This window comes from Bombus bifarius, unplaced genomic scaffold, assembly GCF_011952205.1.
Source record: "Bombus bifarius isolate JDL3187 unplaced genomic scaffold, Bbif_JDL3187 scf7180000007987, whole genome shotgun sequence".
NCBI classification, from domain to species: domain Eukaryota; kingdom Metazoa; phylum Arthropoda; class Insecta; order Hymenoptera; family Apidae; genus Bombus; species Bombus bifarius.
The window spans coordinates 1,630,183-1,654,897 of record NW_022884369.1 but is presented as its reverse complement, the minus strand read 5'-3'; the positions used below and the strand labels follow the sequence as shown (position 1 = coordinate 1,654,897).

Genomic DNA, 24,715 nt, shown 5'->3' with positions numbered 1-24,715 from the left:
GGTCCACCGCGAAGAGCGTCGTGTGATGAAGAGGCTCGAGAATCCAGCATCGTCTCCTTGTTCCGGGCTTTCGTGCATGTAAAAGGAGGCAGCTTAATCCTGCACGGCGTGGCTGTGATTTGCTTTGAATAATATCTCAAAGGGCCGTGCGTGCGGGGGCATGGACAGGCGTATCGACCGTTGGCCCACTTAATATCAAGTGCTTATGCTTTCATGCATATTTCAGTGAACCGCGCCGACAGTGAGAATCATACTTGGTAATTTAGGTTGACATGTTTCGTTGCGAGCGAACCGAGCCGCGGGATCCTTTCGTTCCGGCTCGCGTTCCCGGTTGATTATAAATTAATCAACGAACGACGCGTGCAAAAACGACGAAGCGCGCCTGTAGCTTCGGGGAAAAAAAGAAACGAACGAACGAAAGAGTAAACACTCGACGCGTCGGTTAGATAGACAGACGGTACGTGCAAAATCTGCTCGATAAACGCGCAGGAAAAGCGGATTGCTTGAATCGTTCGCTTCGCTGAGTGGTTCATAAATGCGTCATGAACGAGCAATAATTTTCTTCCGATTTAACTGCGCGCTGAAATCTCGCTATACGAAATGCTAACGCGGAAAGGTAATATTTCAGTAAATACTATTGCCTACATCTCCATACACGTCAGTCAATAGTATTATTCAAAAGACGATTCTACTATAATGCTATAGGTTTTTGTATAATGCGCCGGATATACTCCGCCTCACACGAACCACGTATATGCGATGAAGCTTTACATACTTTATAGACTAAAGCGTTCAAAACGATTACGGCATTGCTAGTACGGACAGCTCTATTTACTAACCGACCGAATGGAAGTAGAGTCTTGTAGATATGCAAAATGTTATAACGGATGTTGCATGTGGAGCAATTATTCAAAAAGATGTGGAGATACAAACGCGAGAAATGTATAAAAAAGAAAATGACATGGAAAAAGTATCTTCTAATTATCTTTAGTATCGGTGTATTATTACTACTACTTAAGAGATATTATATTTTCGAAAATAGATTAAACGAACTCCTGTTGGTAGAATTTACTCATATGAACGTGAACTTCTATCGCATGAAAGACAAACCATAGTCGAGAGGATTCCTATTATATGAACTCCAATTACATAAACTATTTGTCTGCCTGACAAGACCGCATATACAGAATTCTATTGTACTTAGTTAATGACTTTCTGAAGGACGCTATTGCATACATGCAACATGAAACGTGAAAGAGTTAACACCGGAGAAGAAACGAGCCGAATTCTCAAGACAATTTCTCGTCTAGAAGTACCATCGGACTGGATGAAATTGGTAGATCCAGTTCGAGTAACACGTCAAAGATCTCTTTGATCCCCGTACAAGCGACATCAATAACAATCGAGTAGGCTGTAGGGAACGGTAGCGTGCGATTCACGGAAGTCATAGAGCAACGGAAACGGAAATTAGCTGCGGCCCAGAAACAATGGCCTGGCCGGACCTCGGTCTCACCCCGCGCGTCTGTCTCCTTCTCGTCAGAACGGCAAGCAACAGAGCGCGATTGTTATATCTGCCGTCGTGTTACGAACTTAGCCCTTAGGCTTTCGAACCATTCTAATTCCACAAATGGTCGGTCGGGAAACATCGAGAATTTTTTTATGACTCTATTTGGCACACCGTTTTCAAACAAAGGGACGATCGAGAAGAATTCGTCTCGATAAGCACTGTGCGGTAAAGATTTTATATAAAAAATTGTGATGCTTTACGTAACAAATTACTATAAATTGTGTATTATGTAAATTTGTGCAAGTTATGTAAAATATTTCATGTTGTATTTTCTACCAGTCGCGGGGAGACGCGATCGCGAGGAAGCGCGTCAACGGGAGTTGTAAATTCCTGTCACAATTATAATAATCGACACTACGAACAGGTCGATCCCCTTATTTCTTTTGGGATAATAGGGGTGGTTGATGTGATATATATTTTCAACAACTTAGTACAAGAAAGAGTTACGCCGTTTCTTAAGATGTAAGTGTCGTAGACGAATGTTTGACGGATGAAGACCCGATAGAGAGACGCTGACTGTTCTGTCGTAGTAGAACAAGTCCCTTGCAGTTGAATGTAGTAATGTAGTAGAAGCAGTCCGAGATGTTAACTGATCCATAGGTGACTTGGCAGTTTTCGGCTTGGTGCAGGAATATTGACTGAACTAATATTGTAGAAGCAGTGAGGTCCGTTCTCGGATTATTACGGAGGAAAGCTCGGTGTCGGTGTGCCTTTTGAACTGAGAACGCGGATTCGTTGTTCACACTTTTCGTTAGGAAAGTGAGGGTAACGATCCGCGCGATGCCCATTGGTTATAGCCAACGTTAATAAATGAAGATAGGAAGAGGAAGTCTCCCGCCAACGTGGCTCGTGGGTATCATAGTTTATGGGAAAAATCTGCTTTTCCGTTAGACAAATATCCGCTTTCCCCGTGCGATAAACCTAAGGACTGTTCTAAGGACCATCCATAACCCGAAAATACTTGCAGGATTATAGATTAAGTTAAAAAGATTCTGTTTATGGTGGTTTCTGAGGTCTGTATAACGATACATGGGCTTTGGCGGCCAGACCATGAGGGACGTCGCACGGATCATCTCACGCGACGTAACATGTGAAAATTTATATTAAAAAATACTATAATTATGTACAGTTTAATTAGATATAATTAGCTACAATTATGCTCTAATATTTATGAACTGGAGTATAGATTCCAGATCAGATAGATAGATCAAGAACTTTCCACTAATTTTTTCAAATCATGTGAATTCTGACCAGCAGGTTTCAACGTTTACGGCAATAAAATCAGAAAACGATTCGCGTGAGGTTTGTAACGCAACAAAGAAATCTTAAACATCGTAACACCTTGGTCTGAGTTCTCGCGATTTTTCCCTGGCAGCCTGTTTTGCATATTCTCGGCGGTAACAGCGCGGGAAAAGAAACTTCGGGGAATACAAAGTCGGCAAATACAACGAAAAGCATCGACTCTCGGTTCTTCTTAGATCGAATAATCTTGCCGCTCTAAAACGATTCTGGGATGCGCAAGTATTCTTTGCTACGAGAATTAAGGCTTTAGAAAGTTGAACGCGTTCGAGAAACAAGCTAAATGCAGCTAGTAGTCGTGGTTTATATTTAACGTTCGGTAAAATATTCACCAAGATAGAGGTGAAATATTAAGTTAAGCAAAAGTTAAGAGTATATCGCAAGATCGAGGAAATTCTGAAGAATTCAGTAGGTTGATTCGCTGGGAATAAAGGAACCTTCATCAGCAATTATAATCGCGTACCTTGAAAAATAACACTTGTCAAAGTTGGGCTACCGTGTGGTAAGAAATAAAGAAAAGGGTAAAAAAATACAGAGAAATTAACGAGCAAGTTGTAATCTATTGTTTTATGTACATACAATCTATTGCGGACGAAAAACAAGATGCTGAAGAAGATAGCGGATAGAGGCAAGAAAAGATAACCAGAAGCACAAAGTTTGTAGGAAGGGAAGACACGAGAAACGAGCGGATGCGAATCTGGAGAACACGAGAGAGGATACATGAGCGGAGCCAAGCAATCGCGCTTCGGGATAGTATGTAATCCGTGCGATGGATGAGTCGTGCTTTGTTCGTCGATGAGAAGCAGACACACCTCGTTTTCACCCTATAGCTGTCTTCGCTGATCGGCATCTCGCCCGTTCTCGGTTCTATTCGGGGATGCTTTAATTTTTCTGCGATTCGCGTAATCGGCGATGCAGTAACTTTTCGCGGCTATCCCGTGCAATCGGAAATTCACGAAGACAGACAAGTACGAAAATAAGGAAAACCAAGATTCTATCATCAGGATGACTCTTCCATTAACGATGAAATCGTAATCCAAAGAAATGGAATTAAGTTCCTATTATTATTGTACGGTTGAAAGAAGTGTTCACGGCAAAAAGGAAAGACAAGTTATGGTTGTTTGAAATTTGCAAATGCCAGCAACGTGCGCTACATATTTTATTTACAAGTTTCTCCAGTGGTTGACAGACTGTTCATTATCGTTACTAATAAAATAAAATTCCTAGCGGACGTGAGTTTCACCCAAAGGTCCTAAGCACGAACAACCATAATACAAAGACGCCGCACAAAATTCACCTACGATCGTAAATGCAGCTATTTATACGACCGGTGCATCGATTCGCCAAATATCACAGACAGATTCCATTAAATTTTACGCGACGGATGAAAGGTGCACCGCGACGTTACGATGCATACGACGTACACGACGAAAGCTCTTTCGCAATTATTGAAGGACATTCGAACGCTAAAGTATCGAAAGAAGAGCGAAACTGGATGGGGTAGAGGAACGGAGAAGAACGAAAGGAGAAGTTCGCGAGACTTTTTACTCGACGAGGCGACCGATCATTTCGGATGTTTATGTGACGCGCGAATGGTCGATATCAATATTCATCGAACCGCGAAAAGCCGGTTTAATATTCATAACCCTCGTCCTGGCTATGGAAGGCAACGACGGTTTTGCGGTCGTCACGATTAGAAACGGCAGACGTTTGCCGTTTGGCGAGACGCGTTCGACGAGGGAAATCGAGCAGGGGAGAAATAGGGACGCGCCTTTTTGCGAGCAACCGGGTTGAATGACGCCAGTGTCTCGTCCATTAAACGACGGTGAAAGACGTTTCTTGCTCCGCGATCTTCTTCCCTTTCATTGTCTGGAAGAATGCGAGACACGCTTTCTCTAGTTTTCTCTCTCTGGCTCTCTCTCTCTCTCTTATCTTCGTTTTCCTTTTTTTCTTCTCTTTCTTTTTCTTTCCGGACGAGGCACGAAAGGGCGCATCAATTCGAGCAAGAACGGGGCTCGTTCTTCTTTTTCATTAAAGCGATACGAGGCGGTCGAGGGGTGGGAGTTGACTGAAACCGAGCAGGAAGGCACATGTTTCTTTTACTCTGTGAAAGTTCCCAACAAAAGCTAGATCGTTATCATCGTTTCTTTGTGCTTTCTAGCGAGGATCGTCGAATCGCGCCCACTTCAAAGAACCTTCGGCCAATACGAACGATTTAATCGATGTTCGAAAAAAAAAAAAAAAAAATGAGAGAGAGAAGAAGAAAAAGGGAAAAAGAAGGAGAACGGGTTCGCGGGATTCCCGCGAAAAATAAAGGAAAAAATTGCTAAAAAGCGTCCACGGTTGTCCGATCGTTTGCGAGGAACGGGAGAAGGAGGGACAGGAGGAGAGTTAAAAGGAAGAAAAAGCCGAGCACCGTTTCGCGACGAGACCGAGCCAGGAGGGGGACCATTAAACGAACGATCGGCGTATTCCGCACGGAGATTCGAAAGCAATCGACAATGGATGGCATCGAGCGACGCGGCAAGGCAAACAGGGGTTGTTGGTATCGAACAAATGACAATAAATGGCATGACGCGACACCGAAGACGGTTCCAATTTATTCCCTGGAGGCAGTCTCGGTCGACAATGTCAGCCCGTCCTTTGCCACCATCCTGCGAGCCTCCAGATAAAATATCGAAAATACATCGACCGCCACCGGAGAAATCAACGCTCACCCGGCTGATTCTTCCATGCGAATGCACGACGCGGCGGGGTTGGAACGACGGTTTGGACGTCGAACTCGAGACAAACGGAAAAGAGACAGCCTTCGAACGTTCGCCACCACTTCCTCGTCTTCGATATTCGTTCAAATTTACATCGAGAAAATCGAACAGAGAACGAGAGTATAACGACCGTGGAACAGTCTCGCCGCTCGATAATCGGGAGACGGGCGCGTCCGATGAAATATTAACCCACGATAAAATAACGAATTAATACGGCACAATAAAACCTGTTAATACTAGATATACTGCATCGACACGGTCGAAACTGTCGATAATCATCTAATCGATTCAAGTCGGCGCAACGGAAAACGAACGATAATATTGTCGCGTCGAGTCACCCTCTGTCCTTGTCCCCGACCCTCTCGCTTCCTCGCTCGATATTCGACCAATGAATGATGATCGGGTGTAATGGGTAGTGAATTTACACTCGATCTGCTTTATTCGAATAATATAAATTCTGGGGAACTGACTCTCTAAGAGATGATTGATCGAAGCCAGGAACTATATCGCACCGAGCACCACGGATGTTGCATCTGCATATACAACGGTGCAAGTTTACACTCTGACCGGAGGTCTAAACGAGCTGAATCTCTACCTCGCAATGGCACCGGTATCAGGCTAATATTAACGAGAAGCGTCTAGCAAGTGTCCGGCGTCCATTTCAATAAAACTTTGGTTGTTTTGAGAGCAGACAAATCGGAGATTTCACTGCCAAGCTTTAAAATTGTACACGTGCACCGTCGCGTGATGGTATTTGGAAAATTATCACGGAGTTTCACGATGTCCCTCCTGGGTGTACTTCGTAAACGCGAATTCCAACCCAATGAACATACATACGTAACAAAACTTATTTTAACTCCACGTAGACCGATTAAATACCACTTATGTTCGAGACTTCGTAAAATCGCATAGAAAGCCTAATGCTATCTTAATAAGCAGATGAAACGGCTCGGCCACTGATGGTAATTCCGTCATCAGACCGCCGCAATTATGGCCTGCTCGATGTATCGATCCATGGTATGCGTAATTGCAGGATCGTTAAGCGGGAACGACGACGATAAGACAGTTCTGTGCATATCTATTAGAAGAAGCATGCTCGAGAGCGACGACTGAAAGTGTCACGCGGAATAAAAACCGAATACTCCATAGTGAGGGACAGGCAGTCGTGGAATGACTGTCGGCACGCGAATCCATTAGTGGATCTACTCGTGTGCACGAACCTCTTTGGCCGATATGTAATAACATCGCGAAATTCCCATTCGAATCTTCCGTTTACCCTTTCTCGTGAACTCTATCTTTCCATCTTTCGTAATTCCAGCTGCGACCAAGCTATTCCGTAGAATTATTCCGCGATCGAACGATAGCAAGTGACGCGGATAAACCGCGGATTAGATGATATAACATACGAAAAAAGAACCTGACGTTAGAGGTGCGTTGACGAAAAGTGGGAGGAGACAGAGGTTCTTAACACTTTACCGACTGATAGCCTATTAATCGGTTTTTTGTCGCCGACGCTTACCGACTGATAGCCGATTAATCAATCGGCTTTTTGTCGCTGACAAACTTTCTCATTATTTGAGCAGTAATTTGTTATTTAGTATTAAGGTACCTTGCTCAGTTGCGTCAGTTACGTTGCTTTGTAAGCTCCCACAGTTTCATTTGAAAAACTTACCGTTCGCGATAAACGGAAAGAATGGTATTGGAGAGTCTAAACCGAAACAGAGCCGGCGCAAGGGAAAATCTGCGCCTGAGGTGTCTAATATCGCCTAAAGACAAAATCCGCAATCACTTAATTGTCAATCCAATATTAAAAAGGTTCAAGGCGAATAACGAAATAAATTTTGTCCGATTGAGGCATGGACGACGTGTAGGACGTGCGAATGAACGCTGGAAACTATAGAATAAAGATAAGGAATGCAACTATAGGTCGAAACTTTTAAGCTAAGCCAAAACCGATAGGTATGATTCTTAAAAATGACCAACGTTGGAATTCATGGTCGACTGGCGATTCGTAACAGAATGGAACGAAAGCGTATTCAAGACTCGCGTGAAATTGCTCGCCCATCCAATCAATTACTTTCGCGATACGCTGTAAAATAACAGAGGAACGCGGATCTCGGCTCGAATTCATAAACGATATGGCATCACGGTCCATTAATCAGTATCATAAAGGGATATGATAATTATATTGGCAATCGAGACGCGGGCATCAACGTGATCATCCGCATCGTTACGGCCTATTGATCCAGTGATTAATGCATAGCGAAATGCAGAGAAGTACGTAATTAATCAGGATTCAGAATAACTCCAACGTTGCGGGAGTAACGCCTTGTTTCCAGATTCAACTCGTTTTTCATCCTACTGTAATAACTCCATTGACAAACCACTCCCACTGCCATCATCCCCGTCCCATCTGCCATTGCGCAAAGAACAACAAAGCTTCAAGTTATCTCTAATTATACGCAGCTATATATTTCGCATGTACCGCTGAGGAACAGCGAGCCATAGCTCGCGATAAATCGCAACCGCTCGGTACACGCGTATTCTGTCGCTTAAATTCGATCGAACATACTCGCCAGGGAAAAACGTCGCTGGATGTAACGATCCTCTGTCGTCCAGTCTGTTCTCCGAGCAAAACGGTTAAAAAGGAGGAAGAGAGCGGCGGTGAGCATCCACACCGCTAAGGATCATCACGCTCGTGTTATTATACACGTCGACTGAATTTCGCAAGTTTCACGAAGGCCAGCACACCTTTCGTGGAGCGAAGTTTCGATCGTAAGAGGGTTGGAGAAGGCGCGCCACGTGTATTAGAGGACCTCCGGTTATATTTTACGTATCGTGAGGAGAGGCCGTACGAGGGAGACAAGGAACGGGCAAGTATGTTACAGCAGCTCGCACGATCCAGCTCGTTCTTTGCGCATTTATACACGTTGCGCCGCGCCGCGTACCTCCTCCTCCTCCTCCTCCTGCTGTTTCTACTCTATCGCCACCGCTAATTGCAAAAACGTCCACAATTGCGTATTACTCTTGCGGTCGGATAACAGTAATTACGCGTAGGAGTACATGATTTCGTTGTTTGGCGAGCGTGTCCTTCCTGGCCTAGCGATAAGCGTTATCGACGCGCCAACGGAAACAAACATTTCGAGAAAAAAGAAAAATTGGACAAACTCTGTTTCGAAGGTTGGACGGCGATTTTGCACGACAGAATTTGTTTAGCGTCCGTTGCAAACGTAGATATGATTTTTATGGCTACAGCTACTATAATTTTTAGTACAAGTCTCCACTAAAGAGGATCGTCGGTAGTTTTAGTAGTCGTAACTCATAAAATTGTATAGGATTACTTCTATAAATAACTAAATATACACTGCAAGCATCTAGAATTCTAAGATTCTTACATTCACTTGGCGTTATTTCAAGCCGTTTGTACGAGAAACGATTCCTTCCTGAACCATACTTTTTATCCTAAACTCTTCGAGAAGAATATGTCGATGTTCGAGGAAAATCTTAAAAGGAGACATAAAACGGGAAACACAATATCGACTCGCTTTGTCGTCGACGATAGAACAGCAGTCTGTTAATAGGTAAATAAAATGGAGGAAATGTAGTCCGTTTATCCAATGCAACGATGTAGCCTTCGTTCGCTTTATTAACGCGCATCGTGCACGTGGCACTTTAAACTTCGCGGTCTACGAGACAAATTGTCGCGCGCCGCTAACCAAGGAAATACTTTCCATCCCCATACCTCCCTCCGAGGCTTTTTCTGCTATTTTCATCGGTGTGCTATGTGTCGTTTATTAAATCCCACGAGGTTCGACCTCGGAACAGCGGATTCGTGCTTGACAAAAAGGAGCTCGGCGCCGGCTGGAAGCAGAGAAAACAGGACCGCGCTCCTAGAAAGGCGAGCGAGCACGCGTGTGTATCGGAACAACGCGATACTCGAAATTTTATGGCTATGAGCGACCGCGGGAAACTGCGTCGGAAGCCAACCGAACGAGAAGAAACGAAAAGAAACAGAAAAACATAGAAAAGAGGTAAAAAAATAGAATGACAACGACAGTTACGTCAAATAAAATAGTTTGCTATACGAAGAGAAATATAAATAAACGTTGAAAAGGGTGAAAACACGAGGCGAATTTAAAACGAGCCCTTAAGAACGTGTGCCACCTTTCGAGCTCTCGCACGAGTTTTTATCTAAACAAACAGCGGAAAGGGAACGGAAAATAAACAGCAGGCGAGAGTCGTGTAAGAAACGGATCTCCATAAGCCACGCTGTTTCAAACCGCTTTTTCCTAACTGATTTTAAGCCGGTTTAACGAGTCGATCCCCTGCAGTGGTATTTCTCCTGGCACGCGTCTTAACGACGGGAATTGATTCGGGAAACGAGTGCTCCACGATACTTGATGTTTCGTAAGCACACTGGAAGACTGTAGATAAGGTGCACCGGTGTAAAGTTGAAAGTATGACCCACGTATACTCTAAAAATTTCGTGTCGGCAATCTACGCGAGCTCTTAATAAAGTTACACGTTCAAGTCGGGCGAAACTTCATCAACAGACACGGTAAAAGTTAAACCTCAAATTAAAGAGCAGTCTAAGGCGCTTTTACTCGGGCGCACTTAAGGGTAGAGAGACCAAATTAAGGTCTACCCCCAGTTCTGTGTTGAAAAGAAACGCCCGATAAAGCTGTTACTTAATTAACAATTTCCGCGGGACTACAAACAACACGCTAAAAGAAGAGTATACCAAGTCCCAAGTATGCAACTTCTAACTAGAACCAGCCAAGACCAGAGCATACACTCTTTGCAAGAACGATACAGTTGCCTGAGACCATGCACGAATTAACAATTTAAACGCGTTCGAGAATCAGCAATTTTCTAGCGAGCGGTAACTCTCGACGAGCGAGTCACGCGGCCTGTGACATTTTTACGCATCGTATTTCAATTCGATATTGCCACGACCTAGGCCACCGTCGTGGAGGTTGTCGGGGATCGAGTCAAAGTCGCTCTTCCCCACCTTTTCTTTCTCTCTCGGTGTTCGCAGCTTTCTTTTTCTCTCCGTAGCCAACTGGCAACGAGAAAGTTACAAGCAGGACACGGGCTCGCGGCAAAGAAGACAGCAGGGAGCGCAAGAGGGTAACGAACACCCAAGGTAGAGAAAGGCAGAAAGTACGGAGAAACGGCACGTTAGAAGCAAGCAGGGGGCGTAGAATGCGACAGCGTCGCTCTTCATGCGGATACCCCGTAAATCATGATGAAGTACCGTAAAGGATGAAATGAAAGGCACGCGAAACACAGTACACCAGCGAGGAGATATACCTATAATGCTCGTAAGGACGAGAAACGCGCCGCGCTGGCTCGTGCCTTATATTCGTGTCTTTGTACGCTATAACACTGTATGGTGTACACTGTACACCCACCTCGTGTATCGCCATGCTAGTCGAGTCCGTGCACCGACTTGCACTATGTAAATACATTTACCGACGCGACGTTGTGCGACGTTCAGTCATATTCTTCGAGTATATTTTAGGTGCCGACGCCGTGTTTCAGCTAATCACCTAACCGTGGTGCGCTATTTTCCGCGGTCGAAACACGATTCCCTTTTACACGGGCCAAGTATCACCGGAGCTTCTACCCGGGATTATTTTATAGCCGGTTGCTTCCTTTAACCCCTTGAACAGCCGACCAACGGATACACCTCTACCCCTAATCTGCATGGATTATTTATGTTTTAAGGAAGGATCCAGATTGCAGCCGGTTCGAGTAATTTACTAGTGGCGTGTTTAATTTTCAGGTTCCTGAAGAATACGGTAACGTGTCACGCTTGTTCTGGTGGCCAAATATACGACCCTTCGTTTAGATCGCTATTTTTACGGGAGAGTGAAATGCACATAAAAATGTGAAGTCGTATAATATTCCTATATAGGCTTAACAGATTGATATAGGATATACGAAACCGTTTGGACATTTATAGAGACTTTTATGAACACGCTGTATATGTTATGCGAAACATTTTGAAATTTCGTTAGCACTGCGATGTCACGCGACTATCATATTACATTGGTCAAATTTATAGAAGTTATTAGAGATATCGCAAGCATACGCTCGGATTTTGAGTTATTATGTTGGATATTACTATTATCGTTAATGTGTATGCTTGTACGATATATAAACCGCAAATCACGGGCAAGACGAAAGAGAAGCAGAAATAAAGATATTTGCACATATTCGCGTAAATTTCATAATTAAAGATAAAAAAATTCAACGTAATATTATTATTATTATTACGTGATGAAAAATTGGCAAAATTAGCTGTTACAAATGACTGAAAAGACAGAAGGAATTAGGAAATTTAGAAAAATAAATCAAAGTAACGTGATAAACGATCCTCTAATAGTTTTAAGTGATATCTAACTAACTCAGTGGAAAGTTTAAAAATAACATAAAAGAAGGAAAGGAAATTTCTCTCTGGGAAAAGACAATTAACGAGAACCACTTTAATCACGGTGAAATTTAAGGATAAACCTTGAACGTCGCTCTGTAATGGATCCAGAAGCTTTACCATTACAACCGAAGACATCTCTGACGTGCGATCGTGAAAATAACTCGCGCGATTCAAACGCGGCTGCTCCCTTTAATCTCGAGTACTTTTTATTCACGGGAAAAGGCTATAATTTCGCGAGTAGGTGGAGCAGAGAATCAACTGGCGCTAGAAATAAGTTTAGTCCACCTCGAAATTACTGTTGGCGAAACGAACTTACCGAACCTTCTTCCTCGTTTCGTCTCTCTAAAACGACAGATCAAAGGTTTCCGAGCTGTGTGTCCCGCGGAGAGTAACGTCGCGCCGCTTGTAATCTACCAGCCCGGCACAGGTGGAAAGACGTAGGTCGAATCCAACTTGCACTTACAATTAAACGGCAGGAATCTCGTTACCGGTTCCGCGGCGTGCGTTCCATTTTTCTTGCTTATTATACGCGCTGTCGTTCGTTGATAATAAACTCGGCGCAGTTGTCTGCGAATTTCGCGGGACGAGAATAAAGCAGTGACCGCAAATTATGCCAGCGAAACTACTAATTGGCCAACTCGCGGCCTTTGAGCCGCGTATTTCTACCGTGGATACCGTGCCGCGCCGACTGAATCGCTAACTGCATTCGAGTTAGCCGGCTTTAACGAAATTGGAAAAAACAATAGAGAAAGTTGTGAATTTTATACGATTACGAAATTTGGTCAAATGGAAAATAGACTTTTACGTGAAAGGCAGGAAGAATTATTTCGTGAGATGAAAGAGAAAGAAAAGAAAATTAATATGGGCCTGTTCAGAAGGGAAAAGGGAATATCGATGACTACAGAGAACGCTGCTCAAAGGTAGAAAGGAAATCAAAGGAAGATAAACAGAGCTACTCCATCGTAGACGGACATAGCATACATATATAGAAAAGAAAAAATAAAAGAGGAAAAATCGGAATTTCGCCTGTACAAATATAGCAGAAATCTAGTCGCGAGACGCATGCCAGACCTGTGATGAATCACGCAATTAATTCGAATAACAAAGCAAAACAACGTAGTCTGTTCTATATTTGATACAAAACGCGAACGTGAATCTAAGGAATTTGTCTAATAATAGAGAACTCAATTGTACGAAGCAAATAAAAAATATGTAGCGTTTCAATTGTTTGGATCGCGATTTCTCATCAAACCGAAATGATTCGCGGAATAACATAAACGCGTCTATAAATACGAAAGCGTGGAAACACGCGGAACACGGAGACCAGGCGGTTCATGGTTTACAACTATACACGAAGAATAGAACAGAGCGGGACGCGAACAGTCGAGGTCGTTAAATAAAAATTGAAATTCGTGTTCCGCGTCTCTTAGTCATCCGCGAGTGTTGTTCGGATCGAAACGGCCGGACGATCCGCGTCGCGCTAAGAACCACAATAAATGGTTTCTTTTATAGCCCGGTGAAACGCGAAACATACGCGGAACACGATGTTAACCGGCGTGTAACGGTTATGCAGCGAAACGGCAAAGAGTCAAGCTAATTATCGTGATGAGCTATAAAATGAGGCCGGCTAATTTCCGTCACCTGTTAATTGGCCTCTAGCATCGCGCAATTATTCGAATTTCGCTAATCAGCGCCGTGTACACGCCGTGTATTCTCGGTCTCTCTTTAGCTTATTACTAGCTCCATCGTACTTCTGTGTTTCGTCGAAAAACAGATTTGCGTGCGCCAACGAATAATCCATGCACGCGCCACCAACCGTGCCGCGGCAATCCGCTCTCGAATTATTTACCATTGTAACATACAAACGATCAAGACGATTAACGAGGAGAACGCTTTTCAATGAAAACCACCGTAGAATCTGATTCGACACGAAAACGCTACCCGATTATTATTTAAATCTCTGATCGTATTATACGAACCGCGGCGTAATTTTTATTGCGCTCGACGAGAGGGGACACTCAGTCCAGGCGGAGAGATCATCAAGGGTGAAAGTCTTTTTGAAGGAAAGCGAGCAAGCTCATAAACCGAGGCGATTAAGATAATGGAAAGGAAGATGAGACTGACGGGGAAGAGGCGAAACGGTGAAGAGGAACCGGGAAGGAAGGACGAGTAGTCTGACGTTCGCAGTGAAAGGAATTCCGACCTGCAGGATTTAAGACGCAATTTCCCTGACGATGTCGCGCGTCATCCGTCATCCAACCTCTACGCTAGACTGGAACAATGCCCGACTAAAATTACGCATTCCAATTACAAATAGATACGCGTAGGAGAACCACAGACGTTTCATTCATTTCGCTCGTTCGAGTAACATTATGTCTTCCCAATCATCCAGCTCGGGAGAACCGAGCGGTTTCATCTAATTCCGCGCCTGCTTAAAATTCGAGCAAAACTGGCCTTGCAGAATCATCGACGGCGCATGTCGGAGTAAACGTTAGTTTGGTAGATGGTGAAACCATCGCGTGTGCGATCTCCTTAAATTTTCACGACCGCGAGCAAATAATCATAAAGACTGTGGAGAATAACGAAACGCAGAAGAGAATTGCGCAACGGTAAAGAAATAAAGATAATTATGCGAAGGTAAAACGTTTCCACGATACTTGTATTCTTTCGAATCTCCACACTTATCCTTCAGCTAATAATGCGAACAATGGTTACACAATGTACCAGCATTATTCGAAGGTTGGCAATCAGCATCAAAGGTCGTCATCGCGTCAAACTACGCAATAACGAGTATCACCTGCCGGATCCGTATTAACAGGTATTCTTACGTAAATCGTGGGCGTGCAACAATCACGCCAACAACCTAGTCCGGTAATACAAGTACTTATAGGCGCGCGTGTTGAAATCGTTGCCCAACAATTGCATGGATCGATTGCCGAACAGGAGTAGCACACGTCCAGGCGAAAGAATACAAGGAAATCTCGTGTGCCTCTACCAAACGATCCATAATCAAGGCCACGCGATATTTCACGCACGGAATTCTGCAGATCTGATGTCCAGATTGTCGGCGAATAGATAACCGTGAAGAAAAGTCACGCAAAGTCGCAAGGAGATCCTAAGAGAAGCGATATCGAGCGGAGCTAGTTCTTCGCGCCACGAATCTTTTAACCCTTTTGCTAATCGATACCTCACAAGTGAAAATTCGCAAGAATAACGACGAGATTGATCAACTGATATTTAATCTTTAGCATTGACAGTGAGCATGGAACGACTTGTGAATGCGCGAATATGTTAGGATTCAGGATACACGGAGATTTGGCTGCACATAGCTAAAAGGCACTGAGAAGTTGCGGAGGGCGGAGTTTGAGAATCGTTGCAGAGCTAAATTATCATTATCCGTATTTTATTATTAAACATATTCGTCACTATATTCTTGGAAGAAACCTGCTTGCACCTCAACTTGTGTTCTTCCGAGCACAAGTTGAGTTATGGATCGTTAACCGATGCTTAACATGGTGAAACAGATCGGAACGATCGGTAGATTACAAGGAACTTTCTCTATTTCCCGCATGCAGCAAGAACTCGAGGAACTGTCGGTGTAAGCGGTAGAATTCTGTACGAAAATCAGGATCGAATCAATCTTCCCCGAAACAATAGTTCCCCCCGGTTGACTCGCCTCGAAGGCCGTTCATACACGCCGAAAGAAATCGAAGGGGAGAAAAAGAAGAAGGATAAGTAGAAGGGAAGGGAAAAAAGTAGGGCTCGAAAGAAAGGGGTCGATACAATAAATCAGGATAAATCTGGAAAGCGGTGGAGCAATAAATTCGACTTCGTTTATCAGGCAGAGTAGTAACTTCTATTCGATTTCTTGCTAGCGAGCCCTTTCGGAAACTTTGTCAGCCTGATGGGGCTAACTTGACTGCAATTTTATCCCGTGAAACCGGAAGTTTTCGGCGAAATCTCGCTTAAACGGGACGCAGTCGGGTCCACACGGGCGACACCGAGTCCCGATGAAAATCCTTCGGCTAATGTATTCCAAAGCTCTCCTCTAACGTCTTTCTCGCCCCTCCTCCGCATCTTCCACAGTCAATTCGATGCTGGGCCAACTAGTAATTCACTCTCCTTCTTTTACATTCCCTCCTTCTCTCTGTCTCTCTCGCAATTTCAACCGTGTCTTCTCCTCTGGACTCGGCCTCCCGTCGTTTCTGTCTTTCCTTCTTTCAATTCTCGGGCTTGGCCGCCCACGCGGGCGCGCATCCTCTTTTGCATCTCACGTCCGCACGGACCTAGAACGCCGAGTATCGCATTCCACGCATCACCCACGTGAAAACTGGCAACTGGCCGACCAGTCAGGATGAAAGGAGGAAGAAGATCGGAAAGGAAAGAAAAGCAGATGGAAGAATGTCGCACGTGCGAGACGATGCGGCGCGGCGTGTACTACGTGCCACAAGAAATCGTACCTAAAGCGTCTGAATAAAAGAAAAGCTGTCAGACAGCGGGATATATCTGGTCGAAGGGTAACATCCAGCGAGAGGAATGCGTACAGTGATACGCAGCACGTCCTTTTCAGAAGCTCCATGTACTTCTACAATGCTTCGCGAAAATGAGCAAAATCGGTCACTGTTCGTGGCCAGGAAGAAACGCACTCGTTAAGCGGAAGGAATGCAAGCTTGATTGATGATAGCGTAATTAGGTCAGGTTCTTTGGGAGCAGGCGTATTTTAGTTATGGACGAAGAGAAGTGAACAATATCGGGCAGTTGTACCATCCCACTAACCAATTTTCCAGCGATTCATGATTCGATATCGGTTTCCCGGATTATCAGTAAGAAAGGGACCAAAGCGTGAAGAGGAAAAAGACATTAAGTAATCCTAACTGAATAGTGTACGCGCGTGGAACGAGAATTTTCTGTGAAAACCGCACGCGATTATGCGAAACGCAACGAGCTGTCGAGGTCATTCACGCCGAACGAGTTTCATCGGTTCGAGAACGTTTTTTGGTAAACGGACTGGACCGAAAATGGCTCAATAACGAGCCGTTCTCTGGCCGAATTTTTGGTTGTGCGAGCTCTCCAGACACGAAGGAAAATAATGGTGCAGGTGCGTTCGCGTGCATACAATCGCACGCCAGCCAGAAAGCCCCGAAGCGGTGCAACGTTGATGCACACGGACGAGCCCGAATGTATAGGTACGTGCACGTACGCGTGGCCATGTACAGAGAGATGTACGTATACATGAACACGTGTCGCGCATCGGCCGGAGAACGTTAAATGCAAAGTGCAGGCGGACACGAGCATGTGCAACGAGAGAGCGGGCGTCGCGCTTCACTGGGCAGGCTTGTGTCGCTCGTAGCAGATTCGTACGAGAAACAAACGATAACTAGTCACAAAGGAAGTAAAATAAAAGCATGTAAAGAAAAGGCGGCAAAAAAAAGTAGGTAGAGGGAAAGAACCTGCAAGTAGGAGAGGAAACAAAAAAGAAAGGCAGATAGAAAAGAAAGAGAAGAGGCGCCATTTAACGCTCCAGGCAGCACCACGGTACACGTTTTCTCGCCGACCTTTCACCCCGCGCTACTTCTTTCAGTCTCACACTTTTTGATAATAGTCTGGAGGCGGTGTACGATGGCGCGAGAACTCGCGCGAAATCTGCAAAATCAGACTGGTTTCCGTCCTCCGCTCCGACTCGAAAACGAAGAAAAAGCATCGTCGAGTCTTTCTTTGCTTCTCGACGACGCTTACCACCTCGAGGAAAGGTCGAAAAAAAAACATCCCGAAATAGTGCATTAATCAGGCTAAAAGCTCCCTTTCGGACATAACCACCTTCTCTCTGTCCCTCCTCCTTTGGTCTGCCACTTTTGTCGCGCCCTTTTTCTTACGACGATCTCCGCGATATAGTGGCTCGTTCGACGTAACACGAGTGCCGCGCAAATGGCACGAGTTCCGGTTCAAAGACAGGGAATTCGATATTAAAACGACCTGCAGAAACTGGCAGGAATCTCTACGTGGAAACTTAATGCGCCGTGTACTCGAGGCTAATTGGAGCGAAAACCTCGTTAATGTCCCCCTAAACCCCGTCGCCCCGTCGTCGTCTAGCGTTCTACCCTTCCTAGCCTAGCTACTTCTACTTCCGACCGAACATTTCAGTACTTGGAGCGACGCGCGGCTAAACGAATCTGCGTTTGCGTTTACGCTCACGTTTCCACGGATCGAGATTTCCTCCGAGCCCCTGACAGGACTGCAGCGTCGGGCAACCTGATTTCGCTAACGCGCCCTGGCTATTAATTATCTCCGAATTGCCGGTCAAAGGAAACGCGAAAACCGTCGATGTTCCCGGATTAATTCATTTATCGAATTTAGTTAAGAGACCAGAGGTCCGTTATTTACGGAAACATACATAGGTACGGTAAATACATCCGTCAGACTGTCGAGCGTCGAACGAAAGCAACGAGAAATACTTTGCGGAAGATTACCGACTTCTCAGAAGAGAAATCCGTTACGTGTATGACATTTAGAAATCTACCATCTTCTTGCATCTAACCATCGTGTTACTCAACCCATCGCGAGACTAATCGTTGCGATTGCTTTCCTCTATCATCGCGTATTAACATCCATTTCGATCGTCTACCTTTTCACCTTTTTAACGCATCGATCTTTACGCAACGATCGATCTTTATGGTATATCTATCGTGAAGATCCGCCCAAATACGCGTATCTATATCTACCTCTGGATGAATGCATATAGACACCGGTCAGACGACTGTCTCGCTCATCGATCGTTTTTCTCGCAGCAAACAGACATGCAAATAAAAGACGAGCGTTTGATAATTCACTCACCTTCCAGCTCGACGACTTTGCCAGCCCTCTTGAGCGCCTTCACCGCCTCATCGTGAGTCGCCTCGCGCAGATCTTCCCCGTTTACAGCCAGAATAGCGTCGCCCACGTATAGTTGCTCGGTAGCGTCCGCAGCCATCCCTTTGAAGATCTTCGAGATCAAAATCGGCATTTTATTCTCTTTGCCACCCTTGATCGAGATCCCGAGGCCGTTGTTGTCGCTTTTCACCACGCGCACGATACGTTTCTGATTGGCCACCGAGTCCGGCACGTCCGGATCGTTCAGGCTGTCTACGTTGTTGTTGTTTATGTTACCGTTGTTGAGGGCATTGTTGCTCGTCTCGCAACTCTCGTCCAAGGAGATGCTCAGATAATCGTCCTCCAACGAGACGAACACGCGATACCACTGACCACGAACCTGCGTTTCTAAAACGCCCGCGCGTCCGGACGCCGAGGATGAGGCTGCAGTAGTCGTCGTCGACGAAGACGAGGACGACGTTGCCGCGGACACCACCGAACCGATCCCCATCACTCCCATCGCTGAAGTCGGTTGTCCGCTTCCGCACAGCTCGACCATTTCGATTTCCTCGCAAGCTGCACGCTGCAATTAAAGCCAACTTTAATTGGCGATTTCATTAACTTTCTACGGGTCGCGTTTCATCGCGGTAATGCATGTATACTTGGATATAATTTACGTATGCGAGCGTCTGGGATGAAACCGCGCTCTCAGACACGCTACGTTATGGTTAGATCTTGATTTAGAATTATAATACATTAATATTTAACAGAAATGTTGGAACAACATCGTGGAATAGATTGGATCAATCTGGTAGTCTTACCGACACGAAGCGAGTTTCAGATTTCTCGCAACCTGCAACCTACCTCTCCACGTTGTTCTATAGTCGAATCGAGGTCGAAAGATAGCTTCGTTATATTAACATTAACTTCGTTTAAAATATTCCACCCGTATATACGTTTATACGTCAATTGACTGCTTCGTAGATCCAATCTCTACACACGAGTTTCTGCAAATGAAAGCGAGATATTTTCCATCGCATTTGAATGTACACGTCGAGAGAATCGTGCCTCTTATTCTCGTATTCTATCGACGCCAGATTTTATCAAATTCTTGCGGTAGAACTCTCTTTCAACTTCTACAAGTTGTAAAGGAATTACTAGACACAAGCTTATCTTTTTTTTGAAAAAGATAGAATAGAAAATATGTCTTGTACTCAAGTATACAACCATTACTGAATACCACGTACTTTCAAAAGCTTTGAAAAGCTGGAAAAAAGATCGTTCTAGTAGGCTACAGAGACATCGAAGCGAGGCGAACGACGGTTTTAAAAAAAATGACGCGTCTCTCGGCGCGGAACAACGCGATCTATAGAGTGCGACAGGGATCAATTGCGTCGTCTGTACTCGACGACATGGATAAATCAATTGTACTATGCTACGGTGAAATTCGTAATTTGAAAATAATTGATACTGGCCGGCGGTGACATGACCGACCTCTCTTTACCCCTTTCTCTGTCCGGCTAACCCCTCTTTTTCTCTATCCCGCCTATTGTTTCCATCAATCCATTTTCACTGGGCAACAATGGCGTTTACCCGTTAGTCACGGAAAATGTCCTACAAAACTGCGGACAACGGGTATAATTGCGTGAAAATTGGGAGCGGCCTTGCACGCTTACGGCAGCTGCTGCTCACTTTTAATTAATTAAAAGCCCCGTCGCCGTTTTGTCACCAAGAATACAGAAATATCTGTAATATCTCTATTTCATTTCGCAATTTCATTCAACGCTTCGCGGATACGTCCAGTCTCTTTCTCTTTTTTTTTTTTTCTTTCCTTCGACTTACGTAACTTACTCGACCACGTGCGTTTTTATATTTTCAAATGGCCCACCATTCATACAACCTGGCTTGAATCCCGGTTTCGAGAGGAGAAAGTTTCGGACACGTGGTGCAGGTTTATAAAGGCAAACACGGACAACAAGGTGCCTTCTCCAAAAAAAAAAAAAAAACGAGCGGGGGTAAAAATGAGGAAAAAGCCCTTTCCCTCTCGCGGTATATTTTCGCCTCCACGTTATCGCGCGACCACGGTTCCTGAAGGCTGAAAGGGAGGCCGTATCGCGCCATATTTAACCGGCGTGTCACGGCCGTACGAAATTTTTCATCAGCTTCGTGCGGCATAAATAATTTCGTCGCGGTAGCACGATACCACGCGTAAATTGGATAATTTATCAGCCGGGGTGTTAGGCCGAATTAGCGAAAGAATCGGGCAAAAATCACGGCGTCTTGATTGTACGTATACGGAACAAAAATACGCTGACGAGGAAAATCTGGAAATTGACTAAATGAATCCAGTCGAATCACGTTCAACTGAAACCCGACGAAATTTATAGAAAAATACGGGTGTATTTATCCGTGGTGTGCGACGTTAATTAGAACGTTGAGCCATACCGTTGCATAATTAATGTAAAATTATTAATTACCTCTGGCATGCTTTATACAATGTTACCTGCTACAATTACATCGAGCAAGGGATATCGCGGCCGTTGCAACTAAATCTCATTACGACATGTTGACGGGGCCAGAATCGAATAAACCGCCAGGTAAAGCCACGACGATAATGAGACTATGAAATATAGCAATCTTAATTTTATACATTTTCAAATAATTCGTCGTTTCGATCATCATTTTTCCACCTGTCTAATTGTAGCGAGTCGAAACGTAGAAGCAGAGAAATCTGAAGATTCGTGAGACGAACCAGATATCAGCTACAGTTTGTCCCTGGCAATGAGCTCACATAAATTCCCGATTTAATATGAATGCGTAATGGTCGCCACGAGGGCTCGTACTTGTTGTACGGAGCAACATAGAGGAGAGAGAGAGAGAGAGAGGCAAACAGACTCGAGTATAACACGCTGTACATACCACTATATAGTAATATCTACAATCTACATACAGTTCCGGCTGTGTATAGTTCGTGTATATCGTGCCACATTTTCACATCGGCAATTTTGCAGGTACTCTACTAAACCTGTCATTCTCAGATTCCTGGCGCGTTCCCTTAGAATCCTAGGAATCTGAAAATTTTCATTCGAGTGTATCTTGAAATCTATTCGTTGTATTTTTCACTCATGACGTTACTTCTCCCTATTGTTATGGCCAGATTCTTTTCACTCTACTTTTCTTTAGTTTCCTGTACTTTTTATTTTCTCTTCTTTATTCTTCAAGATTTTTATATTAAGAAAATTCGATGACATTGAAAGTACAGTAGAACCTTCGAATTAATGGATGACTGGTCGGACGAGAAAACTCTTGGATAGTGGAACACGTATTTTTCCTTATAACTATTATTTCATATTTCAAAAAGAATAATACAAGAATATTACAAAAAATATGGTATAATACAAACGTAATGTTTTTTAACTTATTTATGAACTTCGTACGCTTTTTACGACTTAATCTTTCAACAATCATATCTTGTTTGTACCTGAAATTATTCCAATACCACAAATACTTCGAAATAAGAAGGCATTTAATTCACCGTTACTTTCGTTGTAATTTTGCTTTTTTTCAGCATTAAGACTTAAAACGTCGATGACAATATTCATGCAAATTACAAAACTCTTTCGCTTAATATAAATCTGGATGTTGGTGTTGCTTTATTGTTGATTTATGGAAAGCATCGCTATACAGCGCAGCCCAGAAACTTATTTTTCAACTCCATTACAGTTTTTTTATTTCTTGAAATACCTGAGTAATTTAAATAATTACGTGCTTTTGTCTCTCGACATTAATATAATAGATCTTCCAAGTTTGAAGATGTTTACAATTCTTGCAACAGTTTAGCTTTTCAAGTATCTTTTATTTTCTTTTAACGCTTATCATTCTACAAAGATATTAACCCGTACAAAATTAAATTCATAGTAAAATATTTAATATAGATTTTAACATAAAACATACAAATATAAAAAGGATGTCTAATAGTAAAGGGCACAAGCAAGAAATATTCGATTAACAGAACGTTCGGATCGTGGAACATTCGGATAAAGCCGGACACTTGAGGTTCCGCCGTATTCTACAAATTTATCGAAATTTATGTGCAGAATTCTCAGAAATCCTAGTGAATCACGATACTCGCAGCGAGTTTCGGTTCATTCGCAAAACAAGTTGACCATATTCTACCACTAACCACGATAGGGTACGTTTTTAATTATTAATGCATTATCGATATCCCATCGGTAAGTCGTTAGGCAACGATCCAGAGGAAAAAGTTGCAGCAAGAAACGAGATGCGAAAACGTCGAAAAGAATGGGACCAAATAATCATCGGGGACTGACAAACGAAGAAGCGAACGATATTTCGGCGAAATGAATTTGCGCAAAGTACATTAAAATTCGGACGCTTGCGTTCGTTTTAACCGACGTAAAAAGAGCCAGGGGGATGCGTTCTGAAGCGGAGCCGTGCGCGCGGCGAGTAAATTTCTATCGGGATGGCGAGATGGGAATGGGAAACGCGAGGGTAGTGAATCCGGTGGCGCGCAATTGAAAAACGCATTACACGTACACGATGGAGGTGCGCCGCGAAAATAAACCGCAATGCCAAAAACAGGGTGCGTCCTCACGCGACGAAAATTAAGAGCGAAAATGCGGTTTTCAACGGAGAATCGTTACCGTAGGATAAAAAAGAAAGAGGGAAACGAGTCTAGCGCGGAGGAAGAGCAGCAGAGAATTCGCCATAAAGAAAAACAGAGAGCAGAGACGATTTTGAAAGGGGTTTGGGATGAAACGCGATGTTGCGGGGGGGGTGCGACCGGGCGGTGGGTCGTGGTGTACCGGTGCGTGAAATTGGGTAAAAATGAATCGACGGCGTGACGCGGTACCGCCATTATTCCCGAAATTCAGTACCAGGATATGTAGGTATACGTATACCCTGGCCACCTACGTGACGCGTACGGATCAACGAGACGACGATGCAGAAAGTGCAGCCAATGTTTTTTTGGCTTTGGTGCACGTGCGTCCCTGTCGTGTACCCGATAGATGTATGGGGGCGGATGTAACAGCAGCAGAAAAAAATTGACACGGTTGTACACGCAACAACGGCGTTGCAACGAAAGAAAATGGAAAAATGGGGAGGAAACGAGAGGGCTCGATGTTCGTGCCGGTCAGTATAATTGAATTAACCCTTCGACGGTCACGGTAAAATCGACGAACATTCCAAACCTTTCGTTTCGTTGTCCACTAGTCATCCAATTTATCTACGGACGTCTGTTACTTTTTTAAAATCGGTTTTTATCGCTGGTTATCGCGTGCGGCGTTTAACGCAAGACGTCTCACTGTAGCTACGATATTTCGTGCTCGCTAAACACGGAATACTTGCAATTCTTAATTCCATTCCATCGCGTGGAATTTCCTCCGATCGCTCTAACTCCCCCGCGTCCCTCCTTCCATCAACGATCCGCATTACAAATCGACAACACGATACTTGTTGATTCGGTACGGTATCTGGGTTACAGTGATCTCAGAAACACAATCTTACATTTGTGAACATTCACCGGAGAACACTGTAACCAAATACGCCTACGAGAGTCAATAGTCCATCTCCATATACATCCGTCCATATATGTGTATTGGCCTCGGTCAGGTTAGTATAAGGAACGACGTACAATACGTAATACTCTTGGCACAGTATCCAAAGGTTATATGTACTAACACGCAATAGTACTCTTACACGGATATAATATTGACGAAATAGATGACACCGTGACGCGCGAAAATACGTTTCCATTAATCCCGAATGTGTTGTGAA

At 44.1% G+C, this 24,715-nt stretch overlaps 1 protein-coding gene across 2 annotated transcripts in view; it reads right to left on the bottom strand.

Annotated features, from left to right (window-relative positions):
- LOC117205292 (beta-1-syntrophin) overlaps positions 1 to 24,715 on the bottom strand; it is a 351,485-nt gene that overhangs the window by 323,069 nt on the left and 3,701 nt on the right. For both annotated transcript variants that reach the window (XM_033443558.1, XM_033443557.1), the window contains exon 2: positions 18,902 to 19,499. In XM_033443558.1, the coding sequence (XP_033299449.1) occupies positions 18,902 to 19,475 (574 nt within the window). In that variant the 5' untranslated portion in view covers positions 19,476 to 19,499. The remainder of the gene's footprint in view (positions 1 to 18,901; positions 19,500 to 24,715) is intronic.